At 39.7% G+C, this 23,753-nt stretch overlaps 2 protein-coding genes across 3 annotated transcripts in view; one reads left to right on the top strand and one right to left on the bottom strand.

Annotated features, from left to right (window-relative positions):
- wdr37 (WD repeat domain 37) overlaps nt 1-3,163 on the bottom strand; it is a 54,045-nt gene extending 50,882 nt beyond the window's left edge. For both annotated transcript variants that reach the window (XM_067434771.1, XM_067434770.1), the window contains exon 1: nt 2,947-3,163. The gene's annotated coding sequence lies outside the window, so the exon portion shown is untranslated. The remainder of the gene's footprint in view (nt 1-2,946) is intronic.
- A 1,488-nt stretch (nt 3,164-4,651) lies between these two features.
- Nucleotides 4,652-8,953, top strand: idi1 (isopentenyl-diphosphate delta isomerase 1). Its single transcript, XM_067434646.1, has 5 exons — nt 4,652-5,000; nt 5,602-5,774; nt 6,369-6,461; nt 7,270-7,400; nt 8,335-8,953. Exons 1-5 carry the CDS (start codon nt 4,888-4,890, stop codon nt 8,650-8,652), a joined length of 828 nt encoding a protein of 275 aa, XP_067290747.1. The 5' UTR covers nt 4,652-4,887; the 3' UTR covers nt 8,653-8,953.
- The last annotated feature ends 14,800 nt before the right edge of the window (nt 8,954-23,753 follow it).

Below are 23,753 nucleotides of genomic sequence, written 5' to 3' on the forward strand. Positions count from 1 at the left end.
GGATCAGCAACTGAGTTGCGCGAATGTTTATATCTGTTCGCTGCATTTCGGTGCCGACTGTTTCATAAACAAGGCCCAGCTCGACACAGGATTTTCCGATCGCCTAATGCTGAAGGATGGAGCAGTCCCAACGATAAAGGTCCCAACGTTAGAACCGCAGGCGGTGAGTGAGACTGCTTCAAATGTCTGTGTTTTTGACTATGCTCATCAAGTAGCCCAAACATGATCACGTATAGCTAATTGATCAATGGAGCATGCGATGTGTAGTGAGTGTACATTTGTTTAGCTGGCCACTATATGTGTAACTTTATGTTTGTGTATTGTAAAAGCACTCCAAACAACAATACACAAAGAGGGGGGAAATATGTTGAACTAAATAAGCGCGCTTCTTCATTCAAATGCGCTACTATTCCGTGTCTTTCTATGTAAACACTAACTTAACCTGCCGTGCAAAACCAGTCCGCTTACTGTCTACACAAACCACGCGTACACACACACACACACGTGCACAACTGCACTTCCCACATGTACACCTTCAAAGACAAAAATACGACGATATAATTCAAGTATAAATATGTAAATAACACAAGCCGCTAAGCATATTATATAGTTAGTGTATAACTTGTACCACATACAGACGTCCTGCTCTAGTCGTTTTTGCTGCTGCTCCTGTTCAACTGCAGCCTCTGGGTCTGATTCCGGATCATAGATGTATGGCTGTATCTGATTAAAAGCCATATTTTTATTTTGAATAAAGTTTTTTTCCCGCTGTTAGGGATGACGCACTCGACTCAACACAATAACAGCAGCGAGCACACGTCATTATTTAGCTCCGCTCACACGATACGCCCCCACCCGCTCGGCTTTTTTCGGAAAGACTCGGAACAGCGCATCTTTCTTATATAATTATAAAAAAAATAAAGACTTTTCGGAGATATGCAGGATGCAATGCTACTCTATAAGTACTCAAGATTGACATGACACTGACTGAAACTGAGTGTTTCACCCCCCCTTTAAGGATGGGTTGCACTAATAAGAATTCTCTAGCCTGGCATTCTTTGATTCTAGCGGTCGTTCTGCATGTTTAATCTGTGTTTAAAATTAAGTGGTGTAACAAAACCCAGGTCAACAAATCTTTAATTAGCGTTAAACTTTGCTTAATTTAATCCTTATTGGTGCAACTCACCCTTTAGTGTTTTTCACGTTTAAAAACAGGAGCTGTATCTAGATCATAATTCCCAACACTTGCATCTTGTTCACATATTTTGTTTTTAAGATGGAAATTCGAGAGGCTTGTGCTGCAGCTCTATGGCTGTTTTGCCCTCCAGGGCTCCCCGACAGTCATGTGACGGAAAACTATGAATAGGCCAAATTGGCCCCATTAAAGCGATACTTCACCGAGAAACCAGCCCATGATTTACTCACCCTCAAGTCCATGTGTAAAAGTGCTCCATATTAGCCTAGAAATCTAGACGCACCCTAGCGGCAGCAAATCTAATCTGCCCGCAAGTGTCGTCTAGCAACTCTCAATACCCTTCTGAGCTATAATCGCCAAACTCTTGCCGGCCAATCACATCGTGTATAGAGTCGGTGGGCGAGACCATAATGACGGCGGCCGAGTTGCGTTTGCGTGATTCTAGTAAACACAGAAACTGGCGAACGGCGGTCTTTCGAATCAGCTTTGACCGCGACTCTGGAAGAAAAGAACAAAGAACGGCACTGAAGTCATTCTTAAAAAGGAAAGATGTGTTCGCAGTTTTGCCGACCGGATACGGGGAATGTTTAATCTATCAACTAGCTCCGCTTCACGTTGCTCTGGTTGGTTGTAGCGCTTTCCTATCGCGTGCAGAGGGAGTTTGAAAGACAACCGTTTATCCGCCCCTCGGATTGAGCTGTCAATGGTGAGTTTCCAGACCAAACATCTTGATGTGGGTCTGGCTTGTCAGGCTAGCTCCATGTGGCTCCAGGGGTTAAAAACTGCCGCTAGCTGTCATACGCACGTTCACAAGGGACTGACTCCGCATTCATCACCAGACCTCATGCCTGCATCCTACGCCATATGCTATTAGTGGAAGTTAGAGATTACAGTTTATAAAGTTTTAAATATTGATATTTTTCTTACAAAAACACATTGATTTGATATATATGATTGTATTCGTCTGAACGAAGAAAGTTATATACACCCAGGATGACTTGAGGATGAGTAAATTATGGGATCATTTTCCTTTTTGGCTGAACTATCCCTTTAACTTCCATTGTTACAATAAGTAAACCAGATTGTAGACGAAGTTGTTGTTTTTGTAAAAAATAAAAAATAAAAAAAATATTCAAACCGTGTCCGCTTGTGTTGAATTGTTAATATTATTGTCATGATTATCATTACATACAATGTGCCACATGACCACGTAAACCATGGTAATGTCATGGTATATTGTCCAAAATTGATAATATGGTAGAACTTTATGTTTCCTCTTACGTTTTGTAAATGTTTCATGATAAATAAAAAAAATCCTCAACTGTCCATATGACTGACTACATTCAGACATAAATGCTATTTACATTTAGAAGTAGTACATATTTGATTCTAACGTGGAAAAAACGTCTTTTAAAATACTATTGTTTTGGTACAAGAAAAATTTTGGGATTTAAATACCGTCCCCTGAAAAAGTCTGGTGCTGTGAACACACACTTATCCAAAATGCATTTTATGCCATACGCAAGGTCTGACCGACCACACACACACACACACACACAGAGCAGTCTGACGCAAGGTCAGCTGGCCTGCTCGGTTAAAACACCACTAGCACAGTAAAACGATGCCCGTTATCATCCATGAGCGCAGTGCTGTGATGTATATCTGTGTGTTGATAAAGTGTAATTATCCTGATTATCAGCTAATCTTCCATTACGACGAACACCAGCGCCTCTGCTCTCAATAATACTCACATTTACGACCGCTTCAGATGATCTGAGCGCGTTTGTCATTCGCTGACGGTGGGCTGGTGTGTGTTTGAGTCCTCCAGCATGATCCACACAAACACACACTAATGATTCAGTCAAAGAAACCTTCGTGGTTTTCACACTTTGATGTAAATTTTTTAGCAAACCCGACACTGTCAGCAGACTGTGAAGCAAGAGGAAATGACAGCAGATCTGACGGGCGTCCGACCGGATGCAAAACATCAAAATAAAAGTTTCAACGTGTTTCATTAAAAAAAAGAAAGAAGAAAAAAAAAGCAATTATTAATAACATAACGCACAGCTAAATCTCACCACAAATGCACATATGCATCGATATTAGTAAACAAATTGTAATGATTAAATATAATGAATAATTCAATCATGAGTATGGTATTTCACATTCATAACAGGCAACATAAAATGACGAATGATGAGACAAGAGAATATATATATATATATATATATATATATATATATATATATATATATATATATATATATATATATATATATATATATATATATATATTGTTTTGACTTACATGTACACTGTGTGTATAAACACAAGCTTACTTTAAATATTAAATAGCAAACTAAATATTTAAACATTTAGTTCGCGTGATTTTGAACCTTTTCTGAAGGTTTTCTGAAATACCAGATTAAAAGTGGAAAATGTGAAAAATATATCCTCAATTTGTATCGGTTATTATTATTATAAAGTGATTTACAATAAGGTTGAGATGAATTAAGTACTTGTTTATTGTGACTTTGTTATTTAAAACATATTTTATATTTCCAGTGTAACTGGTAAACGTTATTACTCTATTTTAGTGTTATGTCCAAAACATTTGACCTTAAATAATTTACATGTAAAATATTATTTTAATTAACAATAATTAATTGTACTAATAATAAAGACCATAACGATAACAATGTTTTAGTAATTGTTTTATTAATTATTGTAAATTATTGAAATATTATTTTTAACATTATTAGATATGTTTAATTTCTTTAAATTATATTGTTCAGCTATTATTATGCCAATGCAATAAAAAAAATATACGTTAAGTGTTTTCTGTGCGTTGTGTTTATTTTTTTAAAAGCAAAATATTAATTAAAAAATTGGAAAAATATAGCTTTAATTTGTTTGGGTTATTGTTATTATAATTCCGGGGTTTTTTTCTAAATAATGTTGAGATTAATTAAACTACTTGTTTATTATGACTGTATTTTTTAATTGTTTTATATTTCCAGTGTATCTGTTAAACCTTATATTGTTATGTCTAAAAAAAATAATTTACATGTTAAATTACATTTTTAAAATATTATTTTAGACAAAAATAATTAATAATAATAATAATAATAATAATAATAATAATAATAATAATAGCAATGAGGGAAAAAATAATACTAATATGATAATAACGCTTTTTAAAAATTGTGTCTTAAAATATGTGTTGATATTACCAACAATTAAACGTTAAATTATTGTATATAATTTTAAATCCAAAACAATGAATTTAATTTCGTTAAATGTCATTTCATTTCTTGCTTGTTTGATTTTCCTCTGCTTTTACGGGCTTTTCCTGCCGAACCCGGAAGAGATCCTGGCTCAATATCCACCAATCCGAATACAGCTTTAGTTCCAACAACCAATCAAAATCTTCGGTATAAAAGCTCATTTATGGGCGGGTTAACAGTGTGATCGTCAGAGCTGAGCAGTGATCGGTTCTTTTAGCATTGTACGTGTGCTTTATGTGTAATCCGCGCGTTATAAAGACAGTTCGAGCATTATCACGTTAGCGTTGTCAGTGTGTGAAGCGTAGCTTTACTGCCGAGTTGTAAGAGCGGATGTATATAGGTTGTGTGGTGTGATGGCGTGTTTGTAGAGCTGGAGTGTGATTGGTCTGTGCGGTGTGCGCGCTCATGGTGCGGTGGTTGTGGGCGGGGCGCAGATCAGCTGCTGCGCTGCTCGCGAGAGTCAATAAACCCGCGGCACGCGCAGAAGCTCTTCATTTACCTGCTCAACATCATCACAGGTGAGTGCAGCATACACTAAAATATAATTTACATAAAGCGCGTTATGAGCTGCTTATCTTACAGGGACACGAAATAACGTGTGCGTTTAATTGCGGACCTTTAGCACACTGCTAAACTAATTTTTTGTCTATTTTTTTATTGTAACAATAATTTAAGTATCATTTATTATTATTAGCTATGTTTACTTTCTTTAATTTTATTATGCAGTTTTTTTTGTTTTGTTTAATTATTACGCCTATGCTATTTAGCCGTTAAGTATGTTACTCTTTTTAAGTGTTAATGTGTTGAAGTGTTGTATTTATGTAATACTTATTTATGGGTATGGCACAGGTATTACAAGGAGAGGGTGAAATATGAGGACACTGGCCATGTCCCCACAAAATGCTTATAAATCATCCAGGATGATTTTTTTTTAGAAAGTAAAAATGCACGATGTTTCCTGTGATGGGTAGGTTTAGGGGCAGGGGCAGTGTAAGGGGATAGAAAATACAGTTTGTACAGTATAAAAACCATTACGCCTATGGAATGTCCCCACATTTAACAAAAAAAAACTAACGTGTGTGTGTGTGTGTGTGTGTGTGTGTGTGTGTGCGCGCGCAGTCAGGTCAGACGGCTCAGTGCACCTGTAAGGATGCCGGAGATTAACATGGATAATCTGGATGAAAAGCAGGTGCAGCTGCTGGCAGAGATGTGCATCCTGATCGACGACAATGACAGAAAGATCGGAGCTGACAGCAAAAAAAACTGCCATCTCAACTCCAACATTGATAAAGGTAATGTATGTGCATCAGAGTTCACTGTTTGTGTTTGATTATATTGCACATGCCGCAGCCCCAAAAACTGTTTCTAAACTTCAGACACACTGAAGCATATTTCGTTCTGATAGATTCTGACAAATGCCTTTCCATATATATATATATATATATATTTTGCAATCCTATTAAATCATTACAAATCACACAGCACTGATCTACTAAACCTGGGTAAGACATGTAAGTAGATGATATGATGATGACACCTATTGAATCGTAGTTCATGTACAGTGGCCATCTTTGAGCCTCTCACTGTATGATGTCGGAGCGACGGACACAGAAATCACCACGATTGGTCATCCTTCATCTGTGACAGCCCAAAAACGTACCATGTGGACCAGGCATAATGCAACTAAACGTTTTGAGCATGACGTGTTTCTAAATTGTTTTGTGTCAAATATTCCAAACAAGTTTCTATAAATCTGTCTAAATTCTTTTTATGATTTTAAATGATTGATAAAATCACATTCGGCAGGTTGTAAAACTGATCTTTTTTTCTTGTTTTAAATGCATAAAGTCACTTATTCAATTCTTTTCTTGCTTCTTCACTGACAGGATTATTGCATCGGGCGTTCAGTGTTTTCCTGTTTAACAGCGAGGAAAAGCTTCTCCTTCAGCAGAGATCCAATGCAAAAATCACTTTTCCAGGTGCGTGTCATTGTAAATGTTAATGTTGCTGTTATGGTGGTATTTAATATCTGGAGTTATCTGTTAGAATTAGCTGTTATACTTTTAGTTTTGATTTTGATTTTAGTTTAAAGTTGGCATGAAATGGAAGTTTTGCTAGTCTGTTCTTCCCTATCCAAGTGAACGGCTCCTCGAACTATAAAAAATGTAAGGCAGGACTTGATTTGTCCGTGAAAAAAAATTGTTTTAGACGTTCATTTACATGACAACTGCTTTTTGGGGGGACTGAAAATGCAAACTTTTGAATACACGGTTTAAAGTGCGAGTTTTAGAAAACAACACCGTTATCGTCAAGGTGTTAAAGGACCTGTATGTAAGAAATGTATTTTAATTAAAGGGCTACTTCACTGCAGGGAAGATTAATCTGTATTTAAACTGGGTCAATAATGTAGTAGAAATGTGAAATTATTTTTGAATTTGTTGCTTTCTAGACTGAGAAATGTAAGAAAATTTATATTTGTCTCATGGGGATGAAAGACAACAATTCCCAGTGTTGTGTGTGTATATATATATATATGTATGTATGTATGTATGTATGTGTATATATATATATATATATATATATATATATATATATATATATATATATATATATATATATATATATATATATATATATATATATATATATATATTATATTAAATAATGTTTTAATACATAAATTAAAACATTCAAAATATAAACAAAAACTAAACTGGAATCATACCTCAATGATACTAAAATAACGCTGGCCTAAATTGTAGTTGTGTTTGTTTTTTTCTTTCCCAGGCTGTTTTACCAACACGTGCTGTAGTCACCCGCTGCACACTGCCAGTGAACTGGAGGAGCAGGACACCATCGGGGTCCGCCGCGCCGCACAGAGACGCCTCCAAGCTGAGCTTGGCATTCCCACGGATCAGGTACTGATACTGAGAAGAAATGTCCAACAGCATTATTTAAGGAACAGCAACATGTACAGACAAGGCCTAAAATTAACAATCGGCAAGCGGTAAATGCGAGTCAATCTCCGGTTAGCCGGTAAAGCCGGGCGTCCTTGGCGTGATTTTTGCTGTCGTACGAGCTCGCAAACGTTTTTTCTCTCGGGAGAAATCTCATGGACATCGTAGAGGCTCATATGGTCATGGCTCGCAGGGTGTGAGAGGAAATGCGAAACGGGCCGAGCACGTTAGGAGCGCCTTCTGACCTCACAACAATTTTTAAGCATGTTTAAAAAAATTGGGGGGTCGGCCCAATTTTCACCAGCTTATGGTTGTCCCCTATTGCCAAATCATGCACAACCATGTCACATAGGCTAGATCTATGACTCTCAGGACAGATGATGGGACAGTGCTGCATCATCGCGAAAGTTTAAGCCTTGCCAATTGAAATATTCAAGCACAAGATGATGCAAAAGGGAACTCAATTCTTTACTTGCTGTGTGGGAAGGTTTCTATGAGCAAACAGCATGCCAATACTGAATTGAACGCTTTCAAGTCATCTTACACTTAAGAATTCCCATAACTGGCCACAATTTTGACATTGGTACTATGGGGAAAAACTTCCATAATTTTTACATGATTTTATGTGTTTTTGACTGTTTGAGCGCTATAAGTAGTGGAAAAAGTACTCAGTTTAGTGCTGAGTGCTTTAGATGTGAGCACTCAGAAACAATCCCACGGCGAAATACACCTGGAGCAAATTAAACGAGAGAGTAGGCAGGTTTGTGTGTAACTCACTGTCGGAGAGATGAGAGAGCTAGTATTGGAAGCATTTCAGATATTTCAGTATCTATATGTATTGAAAAGTGATATTTTTCTGACAAGACTACATTTAGTCCTAATCTGTTTATCTCAGGTGCCTCCGGAAGAGATGACCTACCTGACCCGCATCCACTACAAAGCCCAGTCAGACGGCGTTTGGGGCGAGCACGAGATCGACTACATCCTCTTCATGCAGAAAGACGTGGATCTGAATCCAGACCCCAATGAGATCCAGAGCCACTGCTACGTGTCCAAAGAGGAGCTGAAGGAGATATTGGAGAAAGCCAAGAGAAAAGAGCTGGAAGTCACGCCCTGGTTCAGCCTCATCGCTGAAACCTTCCTCTTCAAGTGGTGGGACAACCTCCATAACCTCAAACAGTTCATCGACCATGACAGGATCCACCGCATGTAAGAAAGGACTTAGTTACTAATGGACACTTAAACGGTTAGGCCACACATCACACTGATTAAGGGCTTGTATTTGTTTGTTAATGTTTGCACAAGCAGTGAGTTTTATTTAGCATTAAAGTTCTAGATGAGAACTTTAATCCACTTACATTTCACACTGCTACCAGAATACTGAGCATTTGCTGATCGGTTGGATTAAAGGAAGGATTGCTAACACACACTTTGTCCATTTGTGTAAAGTGCCTAGTTGCATATCAGAGACTTTGCTTTTGTGTAGATATAATTATCAGGGTTCATGAAGAGGTTTATAAAATAGATGTTGGAAAATAAAATATAGGTTCTTATAGTCTCATTTATTTCAGCTTATTCATTACACCATTTTTAGATATGGAACATTATCTATCCATCCATTCAGCCCTTATATTTCCCTCTCAATAATTACTAATATAAAATTGAAGTATTATGATATCCATAATTTTGGGGTTGGTAAGATTTTTTTTTTTTAAAGCCTTTTATGAACACCTTTAATATCTTGCCTAAAAACAGTAATATTTTGAAGTAAGATTACAATTTAAATGAACTATTTTCTATTTAAATATATGTGAATTGTCAGCATCATTACTGTAATCTTCTAGCCTGACGTGGTCATACTTAGGCCCCGTCCACACCGAGACGCGTTTAGCTGTATACGTATACATTTTGTACCGTATCAGCGTTTTGTCCACACGGATCCGGTGTTTTAGAAGCATGCATCCGATATTTTTCGAAACCGGGTCTCAAAGCGGATAAATCTGAAAACGATCATCTTCCGTTTTCGTGTGTACAGCGAATCCGTATATTTTCTGAAACGGTGATGTCATCACACTACGTCCAGCACGGTGAAAAAGTTAAGGGATACAACTACGGGCACTGGGCATGCAAACGACATCGTTTTTAGCCGTTTTTGTAATCTCGTGGGGACGCAGATATTTTTTGAAACGAGAAAAAAAAAGATCGGATTGGGAAAGCGCTGGCTTCGTGTGGATGGGGCCTTAAAGGGGTACTGCAGCGCTGGGAAGATGAATCTGTATTTAAACTGGGTCATCAATATAGTAGAAATGTGAAATTATTTTTGAATTTGGTGCCTTCTAGACTGAGAAAAGACAGAAAATGTATTTTTGTCTCATGGGAATGAAAGACTACAATTCCCAGAATGCCCCTAATGCTGCCCTGTGAGGCCACTCCCAAAGCCACCTACTGGATTACTGTGACTGTGTTGGAGAAGACACTACAATTAAAACTGAACGTGTCTGTTCAATATAACGAGTGAGTCACCGCGCGAGTATCACAGCACTGAGCACTAACTGCAGGAGTCAGATAAACGTGATGAGAGCTGAGGTAATCGCGACTACACTCGCGGCATACATTCACAACGCGAGTTCAGTCTGGTGCGTTTCAGTTCATGCCTTTGCAAGCTTAACTTTCATAGAAATTAATTTGAGAAGTTAAAAGACTTCCATTGCTCACCATAGCTCCGTTTAAATGAGTGCCTGTAGCTGCGAGCTGAGCTCTGAGTGTGATCTCCATCCCCCTGCGCGGGTTCAAAACATGAGGAAATGGCTCCTTCTGCTGGCTGTAGTCTTTAGCCTTATTCCAAACATTCCTCCTATGATGCAAAAATCGTCATTTTGCATCATAGGAGGAATTTTTCCAGAAATAAAATGCATAAATCTCTTATCTCAGGGAGATATGAGGGGGGAAAGCACAATAATTTGAATATTCTCCAGGGTTTCTACTGATACAAAGCCATATGCTAATCGCTGAAGTAACCCTTTAAGGATTTTACCGTTGGGTTCACTTGTCTCTGTTTCGGAGCGTGTGTCGTACGGTTCGACGCATGCGCAATGTAGCCTCGTACCAGTATGTTACCTGAGACAGCGGGTGTCCTTTCAGGGCGAAATAAGAGGTTTGTGGACAGCTGGACACGTACAGTAAAATAATTAAAAGACAGTAAAAGTGGAGTACTGTAGGTCCTGTCACGTGTAAAAATGGCAAGTGGGCGAGATAAAAAGGGCCAGCATCATATAAGTCCGATGTGTGGAAACATTTCGGATTTCATGTTACCTATGATGACAGAAATAAAAGAGAAGATAGAGCTGTGACTGTGTGCAAGCATTGTGCAAAATGCATTCAATATGCTAATGGTAACACTTCTTATAGGCCTTTGTCTGTTCATCTGAGAAGACAGCCAGTTCATCTGTCGGTATAGCCAGTTAGGAAGCAACTTCTACTTTCTGCAGCATTTAAGCAACTTCGTACAGGGCAATAGCCATAACTGAATCATTGGGGATGTTTACAGCAGAAGATACGCAACCGTGCCGCGTGATTGAGTGTGAAGGATTTCGTCAGCTGGTGAAAGTACTCAAGCCACGGTATAATATTCCATCCCACCGACACGTCCTTTTTCACTAATGTTTAATGTATTTAAACATTAAAAGACGGAGCTTTAAGAGTTCCTCTCTCTTTTCTTTTAAAATGTACAACTTTTGTAAGAGCTACACTGAAGTTGGCAGTTTGATAAATGCAAGTTAATTTTTCAGTTCAATCTTTGTGCTAAAAAGGCACATAAGTTACTGTAGAGATAGCAATATACATTCTCCTTTTTTTGCCAAATAAATGAAAATGAAAAATAAAAAGCATGTCTTCAATGTCTTCTCTCTTGCTGGATCAAAATCTCAACTAGCTTTCCTCAGAGATCGTCCCAATAATGTCCTTAAAGTAAAGTCAAATTCAGTTTGTGCATGATTCCATGCAATTTTATTAATACTGTAATCTGAAATTGTGGATAGTTAAGCTATATATCTTATGCTGAAGTACATTTCTGGAGTGTTAACAATTACAGTTTTTTTCCAACAGTTTTTTTTTTTTTTTTTTGTCTCCTTTTGTCAAAACTACGCACAATTCTCAAAACTGCACACACAAAATGCCAATTGCCTCACATCTCCTTCAAAATGCCATAAACATGTCAGAATGAAACATTTGCATCAAATTGCAAACAATTCTTTCATAATAGTACATTTTTGGATATACCATGTAAACACTGCTGTTCTAAAGCTAAAGCTTTTTGGTCTTTCAAAGTCATATACAGTGTTCAGCAGTGAAAGTCATCTGCTGAGAGGTGTAACAAGTCCACTGTAAACCAATAGAAACAAAATATTTATTAGGCCATTACTGGTTACTGTTGTATACAGTAGCATACAAGAAAACCATAAACATATGTAAATCAAAAGTGTGTGTATGTGTGTGTCTGTGTGTTTAGGGGCAGTGTAGGGGGATAGAATGTGCAGTTTGTACTGTGTGAAATCGATTATACCTATGGAAAGTCCCCATAAAACATGGAAACGTGTGTGTGTGTGTGTGTGTGTGTGTGTGTGTGTGTGTGTGTGTGTGTGTGTGTGTGTGTGTGTGTGTGTGTGTGTGTGTGTGTGTGTGTGAGAGAGAGCCTGTTTATGTGGTTTATGAGGACACAAATTTGTATAACTACATGCGTATTACACTGGTATTACACTATAAATGTGGTTCATGAGGACATATCAAATGTCCTCATAATTCAAATGGCCTTAAAAAAATACTAAATGATGTTTTTTTGAGAAAGTAAAAATGCAGAATGTTTCCTGTAATGGGTAGGTTTAGGGGCAGTGTAAGGGGATAGAAAATACGGTTTGTACAGTATAAAAACCATTACGCCTATGGAGAGTCCCTGTAAACCACATAGACCAACGCGTGTGTGTGTGTGTGTGTGTGTGTGTGTGTGTGTGTGTGTGTGTGTGTGTGTGTGTGTGTGTGTGTGTGTGTGTGTGTGTGTGTGTGTGTGTGTGTGTGTGTGTGTGTGTGTGTGTGTGTGTGTGTGTGTGTGTGTGTGTGTGTGTGTGTGTCCAACTCCCCTTACTCTGTCTGCATTGCTTGCATCCATTGTTCAAAACCTATTATTTGACTTTTGGCCTATTCTAAAGCCATGATTGGTTAGTGTTAAGTAAAGCAATGAGTGTTTGCACACGTGAGGATTTTGTGTGTGGCACTGATTGAATTAGTGTAGCATTTTAATTGGTTGTGTTTGGAAAAGGAAATCAGGATACTTCTTTTTAGATTTTTGTGTTACATAGAGAATTGTGTGTTGTGTTTTGAAAAAAGGGTTTTATGAAATTGAAAACTGAGTTGGAGGCCGAGAATGGTTTTGCAGATTTGATGTGTGGTTCTGATTCTGATGTTTGAGTGTCAGGTTTCAGAAATTGTGTGTAAGCAATTGGAAAAAACTGTAAAAGAAAAAACCACAAGAACCATACAGAACCGAAAACCGTGACCCTGAAACGGTGATACAAACCGAACCGCACCATCCCTACTGAACAGCTCTGTCATAGTTGCTCCACAACGGATCAAGTCCAGACCAAACGTCCCGACCTCAAATGTTGTTGACAGGGCTAAAAGATGGAAACAATATTATTAGTAGTCAAAATAAACTTAAAATCAAACCTTTCTCCTGGAAAACAGCGAAGAAAACCTTATAAAGTTCTCTCTTATAAAGGTCATACTTGATTTTATCCAGCAGATGACAGCAAACCCCCAAAAAGAGCCTTGTAAACGTCACCACAAAAACAAGAGAACAGACTGTACAAAACCAACAAGAATACTATAAGAAACAACTGAGCATGTCAGTTTCCTTTTGTGGGCCTGTTTTAGCTGTATGCTATGCATGTATTAATACATATGAAAATGCCAGCCATTCATATCAGCCCAGCAATCCACACTAGTGTTGCTTTACTTCATTCTGGATGTGTGTATTAAAGGCCATATAAAGCTGTGTTTGTCATACAGAAGCCATTCTGAGAAGGGGCCACCTGTGCTGTGGTTTGTGAGATACACCTGAGAGCTGTAAATCATCAAAGCAGTTTATAATAACTGCACTTTACCCATCATGCTTGAAGCACTGACACTGTTCATAAAAGATTCATCTTAATGAATCTGGACAAAAAAAAAGAGCCTTGTTAATGCGACTAATATCATGATTTCACAACAATGGTGTGTTGTCGCACCATAAAAGACAATGAGATCTGCATGGAGATATCACAGCTGCTTTAGAGGAAAGAATCCCTTCCATTATGCGCACGGATTTTCCACGGAAATGTTGATGGGGGAAGGGTGGATAAAAGAAGAGATCTCTGAGCATGACCACCAGGGGGCCTGCTGGATTAAAAATGGATGAAGAACATCATATAGAGCAGCAGACGCATCAGACGCACATGGAGGTGTGATGTTCAAACCAGAAATAACATCCTGTACTCTGAAATGGGTAGTTCTCTCTTCCTCTTTTTTTTTTTTTTTTTTTTTTTTACAAAGAGTTCTTAGACCCCTAGTAAAAATAATTTTAATTTGCATAAATTTCCAAATTAATCCAGGGCAAAAACTGAAAATGTTCATCTTTTATGATGGCAAAAGTCAAGCTGAATAAAACCTGATCATGACTTTCGCAAAAAATACATCAATAATGAATGGGAAGAAAATGGATGGATGGATGGATGGATGGGTGGGTGGATGGATGGATGGATGGATGGATGGATGGATGGATGGATGGATGGGTGGGTGGATGGATGGATGGATGGATGGATGGATGGATGGATGGATGGATGGATGGATGGATGGATGGATGGATGGATGGGTGGATGGGTGGATGGGTGGATGGATGGATGGATGGACACCACTCAGTTTATCCTAGAAAATGTACAGGTCCTTCTAAAAAAATAGCATATTGTAATAAAGATCATTGTTTTCCATAATGTAATGATAAAAATTAAACTTTCATATATTTTAGATTCATTGCACACCAATATTTCAGGTCTTTTATTGTTTTAATACTGATGATTTTCAGCTCATGAAAACCCCAAATTCCTGTCTCAAAAAATTAGCATATTTCATCCGACCAATAAAAGAAACGTTTTTAATACAAAAAAAAAAGTCAACCTTCAAATAATTATGTTCAGTTATGCACTCAATACTTGGTGGGAAATCCTTTTGCAGAAATGACTGCTTCAGTGCCGCGTGGCATGGAGGCGATCAGCCTGTGGCACTGCTGAGGTGTTCTGGAGGCCCAGGATGCTTCGATAGCGGCCTTAAGCTAATCCAGAGTGTTGGGTCTCACGTCTCTCAACTTTCTCTTCACAATATCCCACAGATTCTCTATGGGGTTCAGGTCAGGAGAGTTGGCAGGCCTATTGAGCACAGTAATACCATGGTCAGTAAACCATTTACCAGTGGTTTTGGCACTGTGAGCAGGTGCCAGGTCGTGCTGAAAAACCAAATCTTCATCTCCATAAAGCTTTTCCGCAGATGGAAGCATGAAGTGCTCCAAAATCTCCTGATAGCGAGCTGCATTGACCCTGCCCTTGATAAAACACAGTGGACCAACACCAGCAGCTGACATGGCACCCCAGACCATCACTGACTGTGGGGACTTGACACTGGACTTCAGGCATTTGGCATTTCCTTCTCCCCAGTCTTCCTCTAGACTCTGGCACCTTGATTTCCAAATGAGATGCAAAATTTGCTTTCATCCGAAAAAAGTACTTTGGACCAGTCAGTCAACAGTCCAGTGCTGCTTCTCTGTAGCCCAAAAGTGTCTTGACCTGGGGAATGCGGCACCTGTAGCCCATTTCCTGCACACGCCTGTGCACGGCGGCTCTGGATGTTTCTACTCCAGACTCAGTCCACTGCTTCCGCAGGGCCCCCAAGGTCTGGAATTGGTCCTTCTCCACAATCTTCCTCAGGGTCCGCTCACCTCTTCTCGTTGTGCAGCGTTTCTTGCCACACTTTTTCCTTCCCACAGACTTCCCACTGAGGTGCCTTGATACAGCACTCTGGGAACAGCCTATTCGCTCAGAAATGTCTTTCTGTGTCTTACCCTCTCGCTTGAGGGTGTCATTGATGGCCTTCTGGACCGCGGTCAGGTCTGCAGTCTTACCCATGATTGCGGTTTTGAGTAATGAACCAGGCTGGGAGTTTTTAAAAGCCTCAGGAATCTTTTACAGGTGTTTAGAGTTAATTAGTTGATTCAGATGATTAGGTTAATAGCTCGTTTAGAGAACCTTTTCACGATATGCTAATTTTTTGAGACAGGAATTTTGGGTTTTCATGAGCTGTGTGCCAAAATAATCAGTATTAAAACAATAAAAGACCTGAAATATTTCAGTTGGTGTGCAATGAATCTAAAATATATGAAATTTTAATTTTTATCATTACATTATGGAAAATAATGAACTTTATCACTATATGCTATTTTTTTTAGACGGACATGTATATTGTTTATTTAACTGTCTTTCTGGAAACTGCCATCTATAAGGCAAAACTGAATTCTCCTTTTTGAATTGAAATGCCAGGACATCAGATTATGTCAGAGAACCAGGGACAGCCTTCTGAGTTTCACAGCACAGGAAAAGCACATGAAGAGAAGAGCTAAAGGTGAAAGCAGAGAAAGAGAGCAAGTACATGAGAAATCCACAAAATGTGTTGATGCTGAGTCTAACTGACACGCTGCTGAAAAAAAATGTGAATATCATTTCGAGAGAGAGAGAGAGAGAGAGAGAGAGAGAGAGAGAGAGAGAGAGAGAGAGAGAGAGAGAGAGAGAGAGAGAGAGAATTCAAACCGATGTGACTTTTCTTTTGCGGAGTGGTTGGATTGTACGTGAGTGTGTTTGAGTGGGAGGTTCAGTTTTTATGGTTTAATTTTTAATCTCATGGCTTCCACATCGCTTACCCACTTCAATCCTTATTTGAGAAACCAACAACATTTCTCTTCCACAGACATAATCAAACAAACATTTCCATTAGTGTGTGATTATTATGCACTGGAGCACTACTAAACTCAGCAATCAAAGTGAACGACTGTACAGTGAGCCATAACACTATAACAAGCACGTCTCAGGAGTAACACACATTACACGGTTTGTTGAGTATTCCTGATCTGCATTGATTACATAAAGTTCTTGCTACTCACTAACTCATTTTAAACCATGGAAACCGTATGCAGCTGATTTCTATATGCATTTAATAGTATTAGTTAATTGCATAAATCATAATGTATTAGCGTCACTGTTTACGATCAGCTCTTTGCACACCTGCTCTCATTAGAAGCTGTCTGTCTGTTTCGACAGTTAATTGCTTTGCCCGCCATGACGAGCAGATTAAATTAAATATCTGGCCCAGCCGGTCAATCAGCATCTCCTAATAATCTTGTTCCTTCCCATCTCTATTTCATCACAAACAACTCTCTCATTATACCATGGCAATATCAGCACAGCTCTATTTGGTGTATGAATTTGTCAGAATAAGGTTGAAGATCACTTAGAATTGTTTCAGCTCCCTTGAGAGACAAGAAAAAGTAGAATGAGAGAGAAAAGTTAAGGGGAAGAAGCTGTGATCTCTAGAGTATTACATGATTGAACGTGTTGTTTTGGATTTGACGTGCTGACAAGTCCATGCATTCAGTAGCCTAGTTTTGTGGAAATAAATCCTGTTTTGGTGAAGAGTCATATCAAAGTCCCTCCCCTATCAAAGACATCTTTGAAACGCCTCTCAGGCATGCAAGTGCAGCTCCTATCTCTGTGGATAAGGAAACAGCAAATTCTCCAAAACTGTTTGCCAAGATTACAATTAAATTTCATATTTGATATCACCAATGAAATCTGACAACAACTGTCTCATGAATTAGGTTTCTAAATGCTCGAATAATGACAAAAAAAAAAAAAACATTTTTCAGCCTGGACAAAGCTAATGTGCATGCACAGTCTTGAACGCACATCTCACAACATGAGGGGATCATTCGTAACAATCTGTATGATCTCATGCTGTCGAAGTACAAAGCTAGTAATTGAGAGCTAGTAATGGGGGCTTCATCCACTGAAATCAGTTATTAGAGAGAGAGAGGGAGAGAGAGAGAGAGAGAGAGAGAGAGAGAGAGAGAGAGAGAGAGAGAGAGAGAGAGAGAATCAAGTGTGTGAATTACCTGAGTCTGTGCGTCTCAGTGTTCAGCAGCAGCATCTCTACTAATAGGAAAACTGTATGTTTATCTGCTTCAAGAACAGTGCTGTTATTACCTCGCTAGTGAGAGATGTCATGTAGCTTTTAAGTTGATAAACTATTTTACTGATAAACCCGTCAGAGCTAGCCTGACAAGCCAGACCCACATCAAAATGTTTGGTCTGGAAACTCATAGACAGCTCAATCTGAGGGGCGAATAAACGGTTGTCTTTCAAACTCCCTCTGCACGCGATAGGATAGCGCTACACTAACCAGAGCAACGAAGGTGAACCGGAGGTTGTTGATAGATTAAACATTCGCCGTATCCGGTCGGCAAAACTCCGAACACATCTTCCCTTTTTAAGAATGACTTCAGTGCCGTTCTTTGTTCTTTTCTCAGAGAAAAACTTAACTCCAAGTCTTCCAGAGTCGCGGTCAAAGCTGATTCGAAAGACCACCGTCGTTCGCCAGTTCCTGTTTACTAGAAGCACGCAAACGCAACTCGGCCGTCGTCATTATGACCCCGCCCACCGACTCTATACACGACGTGATTGGCCCGGCAAGAGTTAGGGGAATACAGCTCAGAAGGGTATTGAGAGTTGCTAGACGACACTTGCGGGCAGATTAAATTTGCTGCCGCTAGGGTGCGTCTAGATTTCTAGGCTACATCAGAGCAGCACTGACAACACATTTCTGTTGCTAGTGTGCGTCTGGACTGTATATGTGTGTTTGAGTGGAAGAGCAGAGAAAGCAGGAGAAAGAGAGAATGCGCTATCGTACATTATAAACCTTAATTTTCAGGCAAAAACATGTAAATAAATAGTTTTTAATTTATTTGCTTGGCTTTAGGTTTTGGTTCTTTTGCTGTTGTCGGTTAGCCTGACGTGATCATACTTGATTGGTCCGAACAGTTTCTGTTTGGGCATAATCACTCCTCTATGGATCAAGTCCAGACCAAACTGCCTGAGCTCAAATGTTGTGGGCGGGGCTGAGTTCGGCTGGCATCCAGTACCTATAATCTGGTCAAGACCTGCCTGAAACTACTTTAGCCTTGCATTTCCCTGAAAATAATGGCACATTCGTCAACCAATCAATTAAACAATTTTAAACATCAGGTCAGGTGCTTTAATGCTTCACGTCAGGTGGTTAATTCCTTCCACGTCAAGCATTCAAATTATGTATACACAGGGCTGTTGAATACTTAAATCTGTTATTATCTGGTATATCTGGTAATAAATTGGTTGGCGAGTGTTCTAAGGCACGCAATTATTTTCAGGGAAATGCACGGCTAAAGTAGTTCCAGGCAGGTCTTGACTAGATTACAGCTCCATATCACTGCCATATGATTTTGGTTATTTCAAATGTCCTTACTGCAGACAACAGCAAAATAACCAAAACCCACAATGACATCAAGCAAATAAATATAGTAAACAATAAAAACATCCCATGAAAAGTATTTCCATGTTTTATGCTACAAAATTGTTTAATGTAAGAAATCATTTACACTCTCTTTCTCCTGCTCTCTCTCCCCCTCAAACACACAAACACACATTAAGTACGGACACACACTCGCACATAAGCCTGTTGTCAGCGCTACTCTGACGATTTTATCAGTAATATAGTTTAACTACATGACATTTCTTGTCAGCAGCCATATCACCCTGTAGCCCAAGACTGGTTTCCCACTGAAGCTATGCAGGATTGGGACTGGTCAGTACCTGGATGGGAGACCAACTGGAAAAACTAGGTAGCTGCTGGAAAAGGTGTTATTGAGGCCAGCAGGGGGTGCTCACCCTCGGTCTGTGTGGGTCCTAACACCCCAGTAGTGATGGGGACACTGTTACTGTAACAAGCACCGTCCTTTGGATGAGACGTTAAACCGAGGTCCTGACTCTATGGTCATTAAAAATCCTAGAGTAGGGGTGTAACCCCGGCATCCTCCTCCCGCCTCTGTCCATTATGGCCTCCTAATATTTCCCATATATTGATTAGATTAATTACTCGGCCTCCTCTCCACCAATCATCTGGTGTGTGGTAGGCGTTCTGCCGCAAAATGGCTGCTGTCACATCATCCAGGTGGTGCTGCACACTGTTGGTGTTTGAGGAGATTCCCCCCTCTACGTATTTTACATATAAAGTGATTTGAGTGCTCAGAAAAGCGCTTTATAGATGTGACAAATTATTATTATTATTTATTTCTGACTAGTGAGGTAATAACGCCTCAGTGTTGTTGAAGTAGATAAACTTACAGTTTCACTATTGGTAGAGACGCTGCTTCAAAATGACACGCGCAGACTACATGGTTTGAAACATCGGCAGATCGCTGTGCTGTTCAGACTACAGACTTACTGTCTGTAATCTGGAGCGTTGAAGTCATTGTGGTGTTCACACTATGAGACACTACGTAAATGATCCGCAACAGGGGGTCACACACAACACAAGCTGACAACAAAGATGTCACTTAACGACTATCTGGTCCCCAAACCACATTTTGTCACAAAAATACACACAAGAAGTGGAACAGGAAATGACGTTAATGACGTGATGTCAGGGAGAAATTAGTGCTGCACATGTTCCCTGCAACAGTTCAATTTTAGACAATCGTGGACCATTTCTTGTGTCTACACTAAGTCTTGAAGCCATGTTGCTGCCACAGTTTTGCTCTCTCACTGGCAGTAGCTTGTCACGATACTTGACACCGCAGGATGTCAAGTCGGCCAACAGCTCCAGATATTTATCATGCTAGATATTTGCCTGGCATCAGCGAGGCGTCAGCGAGCCTTTTTGAAGAAATATTGAGCAGTTTACACATACAGATCGGTGAGTGCTGATCACCCACTGATTTGCCCTCGATCACAGCGAGTCAGCAAGTTTGTTGACTTACATATCAAGTGTAAATCACGCTTAAAATCCTGTAGTGTGAACTTGCCATTAATCTCTCTCTCTCTCTCTCTCTCTCTCTCTCTCTCTCTCTCTCTCTCTCTCTCTCTCTCTCTCTCTCTCTCTCTCTCTCTCTCCCCCTCTCTCTCTCTCTCTCTCTCTCTCTCTCTCTCTCTCTCTCTCTCTAATTACTGCATTAGTCTGCTATCAATGGTTAAAGCCTATATTACTAGCTCTAAAATCACATTTTGGAATTAGCAACGTAGGTTTATGATTAGATGTGTAAGAAATTCATCCTACACGCAAGAGTATTTTAAGAACAAAAAACATGGACAAATGTCCTGGAATACATCACTTGGGCAATGTCTTGAGGTGTGGTAACCCGGTGTAAGCGGAATAATTGACTCCGGGCCATTGAATTATTGAAAAATAATGCAATCCCATGCACTTCCGTCCCATAGAGCCTGACACTGCACCACTGTATTTGTCACAACAAGTACTGACAGTCTGTCATTTATTTTAACCATAATTTGAACAAAAACAAAACCCATTGGCTCAAGAGTCCTTAAAAACCACTGATGAACATCAACTTAATATGTTATGACAAGTCTGTGAGTTCTTCTACTTTGGCCTTCAGTCCTCTATCCATTCATCTTTGAAAAAGAATAAGAGTAGATGGAAAATGGGACTCAGGGGTGGCCAACTGTGTGTGCTGTACATCTGTGACATATTTGCTTTGACACTTCCATCAGCGTGCGCTGCTAGGTCTGACCTGCCTAGGAAATGTCTCATAGCATTACTGTCTGCCACACACACACTAACGCTCTGGGCTTCAAGGCTCTGCACAGAAGAAAAGGGTCAAGATAGTATCAAGACCACAAATGCATTGGACATGCCACATGGATACAAATAAGCATGTATACACCTACACAGGGGAATTACTTGCGTAAATGTGGCTGTAGACACACACTCAGGCACAATATCCAACAATGTAGGTCAGCTCCTCTGTATTTTATCATGAAGCTATTATAAGATGACTCACTCGTGCAAACAAACACAAATGCGCTCCTATTGACGCAAAAGGCATTTGAGAATCAAGAGTGGCACACTTCTAATTCTGAAGCAGAGACTGTTTCCCCCTCTACAAGATTAAACCAAACAAGCATGACGCAAAAGCCTTGGTTTTCACAAATAGGGCATTAACGTGCATTTTGTGAGATGGTTTCATAAAGGTGCAATTTTGAGAAACCCAAGAAGCATTTCCTTTTATCAAAAGGCCGGGGTTACACTCCTTAACCACCAACAAAGTACTGAACTAATGTCCAGTCTGCACATTTCCACCCGAGAAAATGCCATTGTAGGTTGGAAATACTAGTGTTTATTAAGCTTTGTTAAAATTCAGATGTCAGATTACTTGATTTTTCCAACCATTAATATGTTCCATTGCCCAAAGTTGTATAAATGCTGGTGTTCGATTTCAACAGATAGTATTCCTGGTATAGTGTGCAGAGAAGATGAGATGTGAGGATCTAATTGCATGAAGCATTTATTAAACACACAACCATGGATAATCCATTTGGGAAAGCAGATGGCAATAATCCAAATATGAACATTTAAATCAACAAGGGAGATGAGAATAGTCCACAGGTGAAACCGGAAACGCGACAGCTTTAGAATGGGATTTCACGAGTTCACTCTTACATATACAGTAAGCAGATATAGTATAAAATATTTGGCGTATTTGGCATGCTCTCTGAGGAGAGGGCTCTGAGCTTGGGAATTTGGCCTGAACCAAGAAAATCTTTGATGTTCCCACCCTGCCTCCCACTCCCACCTCCTCTGTCTGATTTGTGTCGGCCAATCTGGTCTTTCCAAAGAATTATGCCTTAGAATTTATTAAAGGGGTGATGAAATGAGAAATCAACTTTCCCTTGAGCTTATTGTAATATAAGAATATCCTGTAAGTTTAAGAGCTGAAAACTTCATTGTTAGTCAAAGAAAAGCTTTTATAGACACCAGGCCAGACACACTACTGCATGTCTAATTCAGTAGCCCCGCCCACCGACTCATGGAGCTGTTCTGAACACGCTAGCCAGCAGCAATAAACATGTCGAAGAAGATAGCAAGATATTGCACTATTCCTGGTTGTGGAAGAACACAATCACTGCATGAGCTTCCTTCGGTTCATAATATTAGGAATGTGTGATACTTAATTTATTTTTAATGAAGTTCCAGCTCATGTGGGAAAGACATGTATGCCCGTTCGCTTCCTTTCACTGCGGAATCGTTTATAAACAAGTCTCATGTTGAGCTGGATTTGCAGACAAAATGTTTGGCCTTCTATATTGGATAATAAATCTTTGTGTTTGTTTGATAAAGATGTTTGCAAGCCCTGTGATCGAGAGAATCATTCTGGTTGCCGCTTTCAAAACAATCCCTCTCTCATGTGAACTGAATTTACAGGGGAGCTGAAGCTCATTAAACATGCAAATCTTATCCAATCCTAGCCATGGGCGTTTACTTCAGAGTCTCCAGTGCGACACGCCCATCAAAACCCTGCGTTCAGAAGAGAGCCTCAAAACCAGTGTAGAAAATAGCCTTTTACTTATTAGTTATGATGTTTTTGAATGTAAAAACCACACAAACGTCATTAGTTGAGCCAGACAACAGTATAAAAAAAAATAAAAAAGGCAGTTCATGACACCTTTAAAAATCTACCAGCACGTACCCAGTCCTTCAGTTCAGGCTTCACTCTCTCTCATCAGGCCTTTGTTTCCTCCTACGCTGTCTGCTTGGTGCATTGTGATCCCACCCTGGACTGTTGACTCGTCTGCACCGCCTGGAACCTTCAAACCCGTCACTGCACATTGGCCTGTCGACCAGTTGGGACCGTCATCACTAAGGCTCCACCAGGCTTCCTCATCCCTCCGGCTTCACCTTGGTCAGACATCACTCTGCCATCACCATGGTCTTACGGCCTTTTTCTGTGACCCGTCCCTCAACCTCTTTGCCTCCATCAGGCTCCACCTTCCCTCCAGCACCACCTCAGTCCTTCAGCACTCTGGCTTCTCCTCAGTCATGGCTCCACCATGGTCTCCAGGAACTTTTGTGTTGCCCGGTCTCTTCGGCTTCGCCTAGGTCTCAACCACCGTCGGCTCCATCTAGGTCTGTCGTTGCCCT

The sequence above is a fragment of the Pseudorasbora parva genome, chromosome 24 (genome assembly GCF_024679245.1).
Source record: "Pseudorasbora parva isolate DD20220531a chromosome 24, ASM2467924v1, whole genome shotgun sequence".
Taxonomy (NCBI): Eukaryota; Metazoa; Chordata; class Actinopteri; order Cypriniformes; family Gobionidae; genus Pseudorasbora; species Pseudorasbora parva.

Bases quoted from the DNA above. Each gene is read 5' to 3' on its own strand.
- idi1 (XM_067434646.1), top strand. From the start codon at position 4,888: ATGGTGCGGTGGTTGTGGGCGGGGCGCAGATCAGCTGCTGCGCTGCTC. The intron at 6,462-7,269 runs GTGCGTGTCATT...TTTCTTTCCCAG, and splicing joins TGCAAAAATCACTTTTCCAG to GCTGTTTTACCAACACGTGC. The intron at 7,401-8,334 runs GTACTGATACTG...TGTTTATCTCAG, and splicing joins TTGGCATTCCCACGGATCAG to GTGCCTCCGGAAGAGATGAC.